Source organism: Dipodomys spectabilis, unplaced genomic scaffold (genome assembly GCF_019054845.1).
Source record: "Dipodomys spectabilis isolate Male_0828 unplaced genomic scaffold, ASM1905484v1 ptg000009l, whole genome shotgun sequence".
Taxonomy (NCBI): Eukaryota; Metazoa; Chordata; class Mammalia; order Rodentia; family Heteromyidae; genus Dipodomys; species Dipodomys spectabilis.
The window spans coordinates 11514976-11529807 of NW_024870686.1; the positions used below are offsets into that span (position 1 = coordinate 11514976).

The 14832-nt window shown below is 35.8% G+C and overlaps 1 protein-coding gene across 2 annotated transcripts in view; it reads right to left on the reverse strand.

Annotated features, from left to right (window-relative positions):
- Window positions 1-327: 327 nt before the first annotated feature.
- The window catches only part of Msr1 (macrophage scavenger receptor 1), a 66397-nt gene continuing 51892 nt past the window's right edge, over window positions 328-14832 (reverse strand). The window contains exons 9-10 of one of the 2 annotated variants that reach the window (XM_042701645.1): window positions 11318-11506; window positions 328-485 (exon numbers count right to left, since the gene is read on the reverse strand). In XM_042701645.1, the coding sequence (XP_042557579.1) occupies window positions 349-485; window positions 11318-11506 (326 nt within the window). In that variant the 3' untranslated portion in view covers window positions 328-348. Of the gene's footprint in view, window positions 486-9298; window positions 9373-11317; window positions 11507-14832 lie in introns of those variants that run through there. The other variant, XM_042701654.1, reaches the window with a different exon arrangement.

The window sequence follows — 14832 nt, forward strand, 5'->3', positions numbered from 1 at the left end:
AGAAAAACGAACTTTACAACTTTACAACTTTGGTGAGGGGGGAGGGTTGGGTGGGGGTAGGGGAAATGGGAAGGGATGGGAAGAGGAAACAAAGGAGGAGGCAACAATGCTTGATAAGAAATGTACTCATTATCTTGCCCATGCAATTGTAACCCCTCTGTCCACTATTTTCACAATTAAAAAAAAAGTAAAATATAAGCAGTTCAAAAAAAAATAATAATATTTAAATATTCTTTTTCTTTGGACAATATCATTAAACCTTTAAATACTCATGAAGTGACGAGTGAAGAAAGCAATAAAAATATTTTATGACAATGATTTCATCAATGTGATTGAAAATATGATTTATTATAAAACGCAAGTGACTCCTGCATCTTCTGAGTGGGTGCAGGTTCTCACGCCCCATTGTCCATGGAGATTACAGTCTTCAATAGAAGATTCCATCCCAAAGCAAAACACCTCTTTTAGCCAGATTGGACCAGTACCTGCAAAAACACAGGCACAACTGCATTAGTTATACATGTTTAGAAGGTGTTTATGTTAGTTATAAGAAAAAAAAAACATTAGTTTACTCACTAGTTAAACACAAAAGTGTCAATCATAGTCTACATGCAAGTTCTATGCTCTGTTAAAATTAAAAGGTTCTTGTCTTACAAAACTATATATTCTGCCAACATGGAAACTACTAAAATACAAAGTAATAATGAAGGTACCAAAGCAGTCCAGAGAATGCAGAGATTAAAGAAGATCTTAATTTTTTCCTAAAGAGTTTTTGTTTTATTAATCTACAAAGGAAGGAAAGAAATGACATTTAATCACAAAGAATTTGTGAAAGCCTGTAGACCTAAGTTGTCCTCTATGTCACAGACTTTGTCCTATCTGTAACATAAAAACGCTAGCAGGAAGGGAAACTTGATAAGACCCTTTTTGTCCCTTCTCAGTTTGTAGTGTATTAGCCTAGATGACCTGGTTTACCAAATATATTGTTTATTTTTAATTAAATTGGCACTAATATTATTGGAAATGGCTTACAAAGTATCCTGTTTCAAGCACTGCATAATACACATTCAGAAATAACTTCAATTTCAAAACAGCTCTCTATGAAGCTATTAAAGACTAAATAAAGATGGTTTTTCAATGAGGCATATATAAGGGTATTACCTCACTTAATTTTTGAATATTCTGTGAGGTCAATAACTATAATATAACAATGTGTACATGGTTGACAATGTATATAGTTGCATAATAACACATGCAAATGTAAATAAAAACAGCTATTGATGATATTTTAACTCAATATATGGAGAACACATGAGCTAACCTTAAACAAAATTGATGAGGCATTCCAGTGCCCATAAAAGAGCTATTCTTTATAAGTAAGGACAGTATGAAAATGGGTGATGTCTCCAGGCATATAACATATAAGATATATTAAACACCAGAGAAATACTTATTAAGGAGGTTAGATAGAAAGTTGGACTGAATAATAAAAATATTGAATTTTTATTATCAATCACCAAAATAAATGGCCCCATCAATTGTGCAATTTGGAACTCTGTCTGGCAGAAGGGGAGACATTGGACTAAAGAGAAAAGAATCTGTCAGGGAGGAGGAAAAGTAAAAGAATGTGCCTATGAAAAGCTTTCTCTGAAATGCAGAGTTTTTACTTGTTCTTGGAATTAAACAGAAAAAAAATTTATTCCATGCATAAATTGGCCATTCATTTATTATATATAACATGTATAATATTTTATATAATTTATTGTATATTTATTTATTTATTGTATATATATATATATATATTTTATAAATCATTATGTGCTTAACTAGAAAGATCCAAACATGAGGCAAAATTATATTTTTGTTTGCCTTGTCAAGGTGATTAGACACATATTTTCCATTAGTATGACAGCAATTAAGTTGTTAGAATCCAAATCATGTTTCCATTATGATTAGTCCATTTTTCTGTTCTTGGGAATGAAACCTGTGGCATGTCAGGCAGGTGCTCTACCACTGAGCTACATCCCCAGACTACAATGTTTCTATAATAAGAAAACAAACATTTTCTTGGATGGATCAATTTCAACAGTAGTAACAGTAGGCAGAAAGGCTCATGCATTCAGTGTGATAGTTATAACAGGACTGAACCTTTTGACTTGAAATTTTAAGCCAGGCCACCAGGATGAGGTAGAAAAATATGATTTTAAAACTAGAAACTTTGCCAAGAATGTTTGGTTCTCAAATTGCTTTGATTTGGGAGGATATTTTACCCTTTACATTTACGTTTATGTGTATGAGTGTATTTGTGTATGAGTGTATTTGTATATCTCCTTTTAGGTTGCTAAAGCTTTATAGAAAGTTCTGGAAAGCACCAAAGGGCTACTCAAAACTAGAGGCAAATAACAATTGAACAAATAGTGGAATACACATGCTAATACAGAAAGAAGTTAAAGCGGTGTGTAATATTGTATTGTATTATAGTCATTGCATTTCTAGACATTGATAAAGCAGATAAATAAGTAGAAGCAGTGTTCTGGGTGAGAGCCATGGAATGTAGTGGTGCAATAATCTTTGTCTCTGGATAGTAGGAAGTTTTATAGTCAGTATTCTGCAGAATACAGTGGAAAAACAAACAATTAGCCTTAGGTCTCAGCAGTGTAGACGTTTTACAATCTAGGAAAAGAAAATTGCAAGTAAGATTGTCCCCATTGCATTTAGGACCATGTAAACAGGAGGAAAGATATTACTTAGTCACTAGCATACTGACAGGTAAACACACATTTTCAGAAACTGGCTGAGGTAATAGTAATGAGAACTGAAGTTTACACTTTTGAATATTTTCTTTTTTTTTTGGTCCAGTAGTGGGGTCTGAACTCTGGGCCTGGGCGCTATTCCTCAGCTCTTCAGCTCAAGGCTAGTGCTTTACCACTTGAGCCATAGCAGCACTTCTGGCTTTTTTCTTTTTTGTTTATGTGGTGCTGAGGAATTGAACCCAGGGCCTCATGCATGCAAGGCAAGCGCTCTACCACTGAGTCACCTTCCCAGCCCCACTTTTGAATATTTTCTACGCAATATGAAAGTGTTGAAGGTGGTGACAAAGATCAAGATGCATTGTATTCATAAGCTGCTTTGTCCGATTGCAAAAATAAATCAATACATATCATACAAAATTAAGAAAATTGAGGGAAGGGGTGAGTCAGGAGTGAGGGGTGAGAATGTTAAAAGGGTTGACAGTGATCACGGTGTGCTATATTCATAAACTGCTTTGTTGAGTGGCAGCTCTTTAGTACAACTACTTAAAGATAATGAAAATACTTTTTAAAACAAACAGAAACATCCAATGTGATTTAGATCTATTATGTGATTGAATCCTCAAATAACCTTAACAAAAGTGCTCTCAAGATGCTATTTTACTCTTAAAGGACCCGAAACTAAGATTTGAATTAGGAACTTGGTCCATAGTACTACAACATTCCTATCCAGAGCTATGTATTAAGCAATGACTAACTGGCAAGCCTCTGCCTTCTTTGATTCTATCATGCCTCAAATCTATCTTGAGTGACAACAGGAGTGAGCAAAAACACTCCACACTGTGTTGTGATGACCTGTTACTGAGGGTGTACATTCTAGGTAGATGAAACTACCAAAGTCACGTATACAGTGGCAGAGTAGATATTTGCATCTAGAATCTCTGATTCTTATCCTACTCCTTTTTTCACTAAGGATGCCTAGATAAGAGAAATATTGGGCCCCTCTCGGTAACTGTTGTTTGCTATGTGGAAAAAAATGAACACTTTCTGAGTCCCTGTATATAGGGTGAGAGACTAGACTACTTCCAACATAATTTTAAGTTTACTTTTTATAGTATTTATTAAAACATTAGCAATCACTCCATTTCATAGAAAAAGTAAGATTCAGAAGGGGTCTATGACTTCTTCAAAATAGCAGAGAACAGAACTAAGCAATAAAGCCTGAGGACACTCAGAACTTAGTGCTGTTCATTGGCTACATAGATGCTCAAATACAGTTACAGAAATATTTCCCCCAAGATTTGTTGTTTTATTTTTGCATGAATATATTCAGGAATATGGAGCCCAAGGGAAAATTTATTTAGCACACATTTCCCATTTCTTTCCAAATTGCTTGCTGCATTAAAAAATTAATGCAAAGGTAGCATAAAATTCATAAAATTTTATCCTTGTGTAAATCTACAATATAAAAAAGTGAATTTATTTTTACTCCTTTAGATAATAACAGTTATTCAAGGCCTTCGTTGTTGTAGCTACCATTGCTGGGATTTTTTTCTCTAAACTATTCTTTCCACTCAGTGGAAACATATAATTGATGTGTATATTTTAAAGATTCTTTTGTTCTCTAATTGTAGATCAATCATTCTTCCACCTGTTTACCTATATATCTATTTATTCTACCTACCTATGCAGCTGTTATAAGTATAATTTTCTTTGCAATTTGAAGGCTAGAGGGGAACAAATGGATAGATTTTATGTTTCTAAGAGCAGGCAAGCATAGCAGTGTTGTCAGTAGTTTCTGGAGTTTTGTGGGGTTGCTTTGTCATGCTCAATAATTCTATTCTGTTCTATTATATTCTTCATCATTTTTGAGGGAAAAGAGACATATAGCTGTACTTCCATGATTTGGTGACTTGGGGATCTTGTCTTATCTTTTGTCCTTTTTTTTTAGGTCAGAGACCAGAACTTGAATTTGGTATTTGACTCTTTTGTCTTACTGGCTAGTGCTCTACCAACTGAGCCATGCCCCATCCCTGATTTATGTATCTTTCATTCTGTTACAAGTTTTATGGGGAAAACGGGTCTCTAATTTCATGCATTTCCCAGACATAAAGTAAATTAGTAAGACTGGAGATGAACTGTCAAATAGAGAAGCAAAACTTACTAATAAGTAAAAGTGACTGATGTGTTTTAATGCTATTTAGCCATAGCTACATGACATGAAGTTGAATCATTTTTCAGACTTCTAGCTGGAAGTGTTTTGTAAAGGGCTTCTCCTTTGAGAAAAATTATTTTGTTTTCACTTGAAGTTGAAAACTTGAGTCAAAAGTTATGTACATATGGCCATATAAGATGATGCTAAGTGAAATGAACCCCAAGGTAAGGACACAATAGGTTTTATCTTTCTTGCTGTTGTTTTTAATGTACTTAAAATGTACTATGTGATTTTTTTGTTTCTTTTATATGTTCTTCTCCTTTGGTATAACCCCTGTTTTCACTGTTTTTGCTTTCTGTGTCTTACATATTGTATATACATTTATTTTTCTAATTTGGGGAGGGGAAGGGAAATAACAAAATGTGGAAATAAGGATCCAGGTTGACCCATTGTAACAATGAGATGTACAAGACACTGTGTTGAAAACGAACTTTACAACTTAGGGAGGTGGGGGGAAGTTAGGGAGGTGAGGAGGCAAGGGATGGTAGGGGAAAAACAAAGGAAGGGGTAACAATGCTCAATAGGAAATGTACTCATTACCTTACTCATGTAACTGTATCCCCTTGTGCAGTATCTTTACAATAAAAAAATATATAGTTAAAAAAAAAAAAGAAAACCTGAGTCGAGCAGAACTGTGGGGAGTGAATATGATTTGGATTCCAGTTTCCAGGTTCCAAGATGCCCCTTGCTCTCCCATCATTCTGGTCTATGCAGAATAAAAGAGTGAGGGTAAACTAATTCTGAGATTTCATTTGCTTTTGATACTCAATGATTCTAAGATGTTAAGGAATTAAGATCTTTAAAAATTGAGCTTCTTGGGCTGGGAATGTGGCTTGGTGGTAGAGTGCTTGCCTAGCATGCATGAAGCCCTGGGTTCCATTCCTCAGTACCACATAAACAGAAAAGGCTGGAAGTGGTGTTGTGGCTCAAGTGATAGAGTGCTAGCTTTGAGCAAAAGAAGTTCAGGGACAGTGCCTAGGCCCTGAGTTCAAGCTCAAGGACTAACAAAAATTTGAGATTCTTCAGGATTGAAACTTTAGAAGCTTGCTCTCTACAGAGGAAAGACTGCGGTATGGAAGTGAAGTTAAATGTGAACTTGATGCAGACTCCACCCCTACCCCATCTTAATGGCTATGTAAATTTTGGCCAATTTTCTGACCTCTGATGGGTATAATTTTTCTATAAAAATATTGGCTATAATACCTATTTCTCATAGGCACCTGTGAGGACTAACAGAGACCACAACGTAAGCTTTTGATAAATGAGGCCATTCCATATTAGTATCCTCTTTGATATTGTAACAAAACCTTTGCTCTGAATTCCATATGCTCTAAAATCTTTCATAATACACCACGTCCAAACATGAACCTTCCATAACTTTCTATACAGAATGGAACATGTAGAAATTGGAATCCTGACCAACTGATGCATTTGTTAATCTTACGACTCATGCAGTAAAATATAGTACAGAGATGCAGAAACTGCATTTTGGTTGCCTTCTTTTATCCTTGCATTTTTATGAAAAGTCCACTTGTAAGCTGACTGGAATGGGTCAGTCATTAATGTAAAAGCAAAGAATAGTCCACTGAGACTTCTGTTTCTGCTTTCAGGTTTGGAGCTGAGTACTCTAGCCTTAAAAGGTCTTCTCTCATCAGAATACACATTGGCTCAGAGATGCTTGAACTAAATCCCAGAGGTAGCACTATTGTCTGGCAATGTTCACCGTGCTATAGGCTTCCCAACTGGAACCAGGGGTGGGGAAGAAGAGAGAGAAGAGACTGCTCTTTTTCGTGCCCCATGTGAGACAAATGCCCAGTGCTGCTCAGTGCTTCCTTAATCTAACTGTTTTTGTCTAGTCAGGAAAAAGAAAACACATACTACTTTATGCAAATGAAAGAACCTACTTAAAGGAGCGTGCTTTAAGCTTTATTCCAATAAATCATTTTGCTTGCAGCTGCAAAGCTAATTGTTCTTAAAGCTAACAAGGATTATCTTTGGTAAGCCAGGTTTTCTATTTTAAAACCTGAGGTAGAAAAAAGGAGGATGATAGTAGAAGACTATGTCTAGAAAATTGTATTCCATTCTGGAAGGGAAGAATTATGCAAAAGGGATAAAGTTATATTTCTTTTTTACTACAATTTTTGTAATTATATAAAATATTGTATTAGCCTAAGTCTTATTTTCCTAGAATAGTAAATTTAAATACTGATGCATGTTTCTCTTTCATTCTCCTATCCACATTTTTTTCTAAGTTTCTTGGGTATTGTGCATTCAATATTGCTTTTTCCCCCCCCTCCTCTCCCGGGTGAACCTGTAAATTTAAAATAGAAGAAAGGAAAAATAGTCTCAATAACTTGGCCTAAAAATGGTTTTCAATGTAGTTAATCTCAAAGCAACTTATGATGTAAGCTTGTCTCTTAAAATATAAGGTATAATGCATCATATCATGAAAATTATTATTTTTTTTGCCAGACCTGGGTCTTGAACTCAGGGACTAGGCACTGTCCCTGAGATTCTTTTGTTCAAGACTAGCACTCTACCACTTGAGCCATTGTACCATTTCCTGCTTTTTCTATATATATGGTCCTGAGGAATCAAACCCAGGGCTTTGTGCATGCTAGGCAAGCTCTCTACCACTAAGCCACATTTCCAGCCCATGAAAATTATTTTTCACGTTTTTTCATCAGAATGAATTACTTTGGCTTTATTATTTCTTTATCAAAGCTCTCTTTGCTTTATTGTTTAAAATTTTTTCCTAATCATTCTTCAGTTGTGTGCTACCAACCTCTAGCCAGAGAGTTGAAATAGGAGTTGAGTCAATATTGAATAGAAGGGTATGATGATGACAGCTTTGTTCACACCTTCATATGATGGAAAATAGCATTTACCTTTTGACCCCTGGAACATCATCACTGTCACAATACAATACCACACCAATCTGACCCATCCCCAACAGAATGGTAACTAAACATGTAATTATAGGGTGTGCTGGCTGCTAGCTCTGATACTCCTCAGTGGGGAGCAAACTACTGGAATAGGTCTGCTATTTTTCCTAAAAGCATTGACTTCTAATATGAGCTCCTTACAAAATAACTAAAACAAAAGAAACTTGGCATCCCTGCCTCCATTTTGTATTTGACCTTATTCTATGACATGTCCCTTGAAAGTCACTCTGGAATGTAGGCGGGAGAGACCTGAGTACATATTTACAAGGAATAAAGGAAGAAACTTCCCCCAAAGGAAAGCAGCAGTGGGATTCTTCCTCAGCACAGACCACCCTCCTCAAAACAGCAATGATTTGTTTGTCTTGAACTGACAGTTCCCCTCAAATGATGTTGACAATCCATACATATCAGCTCCCTCAGAATGCCTCTTAAAAGAAGAATAACCAACCAGGGCACTCTATCTATATATCTCACTCCCTCATCTTCATTCTTCATCAACCCAAAAGCTCATGTTTGTTCGCTGAAAATGGCTGAAGTTGAGGTCAGAAGGTTCCTTGGTCTCTTCCTGAGGCAGCATGAACTGGGTAGGAAGTCTCCTTCCTTTGCCTTTCATCGTATCTCGATTAGGCATGGTGGGGGGAGTGGGGAGAGGTCAAACCTGACATGGGCAAACTGGCAAATTTGGTGCTAGGACCTAAAGTTAGAGTTTGCCATGAGTTATGTTTTGTTCTGGGCATATCCCATATGTTAACATATTTAAGATTCAAAACAAATCAGCTCTGTTGATTTTACCTCATTTTGTTAGCAAGGAAATTGAAATACTGAAACATAAGTGTCAGAGCTAAGGATTCAAGTTACATCTTCTTAGTTATAAAACTCCCAATCTTTCCAATTCTTTAGTTACTTGAAATATGAAAAGTAAAGCAACATGTTGACTGGCCTTATTGTTTTATTACAGGAAAACGAGGAAAATATAAAGAATCACCAAGTACCATATACACAGTGTTCTTAAAAATTAGACATATTAGCCAAGTAGTCAGTTACATCAAGAAAATCTGAGAGATTTGTCTTCCAATAGCCAACTAAAAAATTCCACGTAAGTCTGAATCCTATCATTTCAATCCTTAGCGAAAGAGAAAACATTTTCTTGACAAAATTTCAGGATACTTATTTATTTCTTTACTTAACAGTGCTTTAGACCAGAACTCTCTAGAGATATAAGTAGGAATAAATAAAGGCTTTGAGGAAAAGCATGGGTCTTGTAATTCACACCGTCTTAAGAAAATAGGCTCCAACTCAGTGTTTCCCATCTATGTTGGAATGCTAATGAAAAACTAATTTTGAAATCCATGATAATCTTGTATTCTCAGAAAAGAAACAAAGCTGGGGTGAGTGTTGGGGATTTAGTTCAGTGGAAGAGTACTTTGTGGTAAGGGCAAGGCCTTGAGTTCAATCCTCAGCTCTGAAAAAAGAAAAAAAGTGGGAGTATTCGTTTCGCCTGAACTAAACAACATATATAGTTTCTGTTGCTCTGTGTCTAGTGTCCTCTCTGCATAAGAGCTTAATAAACTGAATCAGTAGACTTGTTTCTTAGAGAAACAAAGCTAAATGTAGAGCTCTCAACTCTCTGGACTATGTAAGCTACAAAATGATTCTTCTTGATTAAAAGTATTTTAGGATAATTTGTCTTGGTTATGGACTGAGCTGATCTCTACTGGTTAAATAATCGGAAAATTGTCCAAAATTGTCCAATTTTGTTTTGCAGCAAAGGTACATTCTGACCATGCAAACTTTCCCTACACCGTTATTCTAAAATTGAAAAATGCTTATTTACCAAGAAAGATACCAATGACAAGAACTGCACATCCTTTCCTGGAGGGCAAGTGTCTCTTCCATAGATGGATGCTTCTCATCATTTGAAATGCTTATACAATTATGTATTTCCAATATATAGCTTTCAGTCCATGGACCTTAGTTATCACAAAAGTGGACCCTTTCTTTGTACACAAGGGGAAACTCAGACTGGCAGTTCAGTATGAGCTACATGACTGACTCCATCATTTGAGTCTTTTGTGAACAACATTTGGGGATTTTTGTTTCTTCTTTTTCTAAAATATTCTCCAAAAAAGCAGCTTAAAAACCTTGAAATCATCTCAATTTAGGAGGTAATTTTCACAGGTTAAAGAATGATTTTTAGGTCTCCATTTTTGAGCTCGAGGAAAGATGCTCTTAAGATGTTGTAGGGATGGAAATCTGGGAAACATGTCTAATTGTGGCAAAGAATGGGTATTTTCTTTCTTTTTTTTTTTGCCAGTCCTGGGGCTTGAACTCAGAGCCTGGGCACTGTCCCTGAGCTTCTTTTTTTTGTTCAAGGCTAGCATTCTACCACTTGAACCACAATGCCACTTCTGGCTTTTTCTGTGTATCTGGTACTGAGGAATTGAACGCAGGGCTTCCTGAATGCTAGGCAAGCACTCTACCACTAAGCCACGTTCCCAGCCCTCATTATGGGTATTTTCTAATTACTCTGTTTCTTCTATTCAAACTGTTAAAAGCATAAGTTCAAACTAGTGATCAGGAGCTCAACATAAGTACAGAAACTCTGCTTGTTATTCCTAAAATCACTAGTGTCTTCCTGAGATTAAAATATCTGTCTAGTCTCTGAAGACTTCTGTATTTGGGATCCCTGCTTAAATCTGCCTCATTTTTTTTATTGGTGCAGGGAATTCACTTAGAGAGATAAAGGATATAATTGAAACCTAGTGTGTACGTTCTGGAGGTGCTCAGCACAATGTTTGGCTGAGACACCACGTGAGGCCATTATCATTTCTCAGACATCTTCAAGACCCAGTAGTGTAAGCTGAGCCATCCAGTATATACTGGCTTGTCAATAATTCACTTTCCCTACTCCTCTTATTTCTGCCTTACCAATCATTCTAGTTTTGTCTACGTTAAATAGTTCCTGAAGAAGTAAAAGGTAAAAGGGAGCCCTCCGCTGTCAAGTTCCACACAACTTGCAGAACTTGAGATCCAGAGGGCAAAGCATTTCACAGAAAGGAGAGTCTCACAAGGTGAAATGTTAGCAAGGATTTATTTCAGTAAAGCAGGATGAAGTAGAAAGAATAAAGAAGGAAGGCAGAGACATTTTCTGTACTTCACACAAAGAAAACAAAACAAAACAGTTGAGGCCCTTGTTTAGGGCATTTGTCTGGGCCTTTCAGGTTGAATTCCTACTGTAACGTCTGGTCCATAATCATCAGAGATAATGGTTCCAGGTGGATTCATTAGCCCCAACAGGTCTCAGATGGGATTCTTTCCTCTACCCTAGTTGCCTCTGTCTACTTGGCTTCACATGTTACAGATTTCCTACATTTTACTATTGTTTATAAGGATTCGTTTCAGATTACCTTCTCCAAAGTGAGCTCTCTTGTGCACGCTTTGAATTTCTCGATATCCCAGACTCCGACAGACGACTCGTCCAGCGCGTATTTCCCAGTGATCGTCACAGATGGTACCCCACAGGCCATCATGGAAAATTTCTACTCTGCCTTCGTGAGGCCCACTACCTCCAATTAGCCGCACTATTTTAGTCTGAGCTGGACAAGGAATAAATGAACAAACAGCCAGGATTAATCACACGCATATTGCTTCCCAATATATTTTTCATTCTTTCTTTGTGGTGCTGAGGATTGGACCCAGATACTTTTTCCTTAGAAGAAAGAAAACAAACACAGGCCAGGTTTGCAGTTACTTGGCCTATTGGCGTACATACTAAACTTTCTAGCACCACCTATTGGTCAAGAGTTTAACTGCATGTATTGCATTTGTAAAGGTTGAAGAGCAAACACTTCTTTAACATAATACTTACGAACCCACCCGTGGCTTTCGACAGTATAGAAAGACAAGAACCATATATTTTATAACAAAATATACATGAACAAGCATGATATTTTGATAAGAAAATTAAGATAGCTATACTGACAACTAACTTTTAGAACTAGCAAGCGCTTTCCCTTTTATGGAACCTTCAGAATTCTCCCCAAAGTATTGGGAAAAATATTGGGGACAATCATAATAATGGAAGTAAAATATCTGAATTTTAATGTTTTGGTAGAAATTACCAAAGCATTAAGCTTCCTAACAAAGCACACTGAAGTCACAATCCATAGCAATATTTTGTTCTATCATGCTTAACCAATTAATACTGCTATATGAATGGCAAAATTGTATAAAAGTCTCGAAGATGCTACAAAGAAATTCACATAGATATAAAATAGTTCTTCACAATTTTTGAAAAGGCAACGTATAAATTTTGTGCCTAGGGATAATAATATTATAAAATGGGGAGGGGGTAAGAAAGAATAAATAGGGGTGGGGCTGGGAAGATGGCTCAGTGGTAGAGCGCTTGCCTTGCATGCCTGAGGCCCTGGGTTCGATTCCTCAGCACCACATAAGCAAAAAGAAAAAAGCCAGAAGTGGCGTTGTGGCTCAAGTGGTAGAGCGCTAGCCTTGAGCTGAAGAGCTGAGGGACAGCGCCCAGGCCCAGAGTTCAGGCCCCACGACCGGACCCAAAAAAAAAAAAAAAGAATAAATAGGGGTGGATTTCATCAAAATCCACTATGTGTCTATGTGGAAATATCACAATAAAAATATGTGTACAATTAATATGTACTAATACAAATAATGCAAAATGTTATAAAAACAATCGATTGGAAAAACAAAGTTATTTCAAAAGCTCATACACATAAAGGGAGTATTTTTTAATTAAATCATCTAGGTGAAAAATAGAATGTAAAAGCAAATATTTCTAAAATCTTATTTAGTGTTATGTAAGCATAATATTACCTAATGATATATAATTAATAAATAGTCTATATAAATATACATTTTCAAATATAAGTCTAAAATATTATATAAAATGTGATTATACATATATGTACACATGTAAAGGTAATATATGTGTACATATATAGAGAGGTAATTATCAAAACAATATAGGTTTTAATGTGAAAATAGAATTTTAGGTATGAGTTTCAAGGTTCAATTAATTGATGAAATATTCAATTAACATGTTCCTCCATTTGAGTAAATTTAGTTGAAACAGTAATTCAATAACATGTTAAAGGAAATGGACAATTTCCTCCAACAAAACTCACTGAGCCTCTCAGAAACATGAAAAAGTGGCATGTTAATATATATTATTGTAATTATTTCTTGATTCTTCTGAATTGTAACACATGCTAAATACTGAGTTAATGTAATTATGTCAAAGTGCACAAGGCATTCCTCACTCAATATTCATAAGGTTGAAACACTTTTAAATAGAAATAATTTCCTACTACTGTATTCAAACTTGCAATTATGAGTAAAATACCTGAGTGACCCCATCATTCACTATAATTACCTTAAAATTGAAGAGGCACAAGCTAGCAATATTATGTGTTACTTTTCAAAATTAAAATCCTATTTTGTCAACTAGAATCATACTCAAATGTTTTTATAGAAATCAAATGTATCAAAGCATACCACATGCATTTTGTAAATCTGCAGCATATTCAAACATCTGATTGTGGATCCATGGTTGTCTTATTGTGTAAACAGCAGTGTGTACTAAACATTCATACCCTCTCACTCATTATTGAGCTTGGCTTGCTCTGGAGCAGTGGTTCCTAAACTAGGCATTATAGCAGATTCATAGTTGGAGTTTCTGGTTTGGTAGGTCATGAATGAGGTCTGATAATTACCACTTTTTTGTTTTACTGGTTCTGGGATTTGAATCCAGAGTTTCATGAATGCTAGGTAAGGACTCTACCATTTGAATCACATCTTTACCAACTTTAGGTTATATTATTATTGTTGTTGTTATTGTTATTACAAATAAGATCAGTCTTGTTGTTTTTGCCCAGGGCTGGCCTTGGGCTCTGGTACTTCTTTCTATGCCTCTTGTTTAGTTGGAATTGTAGACATGAATCACAAAACCCAGACTTTTAAAGATAAGCCTTCACTAACTTTTTGCCCAGGTTGGCCTTCAATCAATATCCTCTTGGGAGATTTCTGCTTCCAAAGCAGCTAGCTTATAGATGTGAGCCACTGTGTCTACCCTAATTTCCACTTTTAGCAAATTCTCAGATGATGCTAACTACAATGGTCCATTGACCACACTTTGAAAAACACTATAACTAGAAGATCATATTATATTTGAATGAGAGGACAGAGTCGACTTCTAAAACAGGTACAGATGCCTAGAAAAATGCTTTAGTTTTATTGTAAGAGAATCACTGCAAATTTCTTTAAAACTGGATAAAATCATGAAATTTTTATAAGGCAAGTTCTTCTATTCAAACTCTTTGGAGCCATATATATCTGAGTATGCCTTTGCATATCTGTCACCAGGAATATTTTTCAATTATACATAATGACTGAAGAATTGATATCGCTGCTCTACTTTGGTAAAACTTCCAGAGATATAAATAAATTTATGCATATCATATATAGATATAGGTAAGTAGACAGACATAGAGAAAGAAAGAGACAGACAGACAGATAGGTAGATAGAATTTCTGAATAGCTATCTTAATTCTTCTTTTAAGCTTATTAATAGACATTTTCCAGATTCATATCATATACATGAAGATAAGCCATGACTACGAGCATAGGTAGTAACTCCCTGCGTTAGCAACAACTTTTAAACTGGTGAAAAAAAACAAACAAAAACCAAAGCAACTAAACCAAAATGGGAATTACAGTGGTCTTTAAAGATCACAGAATGTCTTTGGAAGCCAAGGCTAAGATTACAGTTATGTGTCTGGAAGACAAATCTGCTTTCACCGAGGCTTCTTTGGGTAGGTTGCTTTCACTATCTTCTGTGTTGCAGGCTGGAGACAGTTTGGATGATGGAACATTACTTAAAGGTCATAGTTCA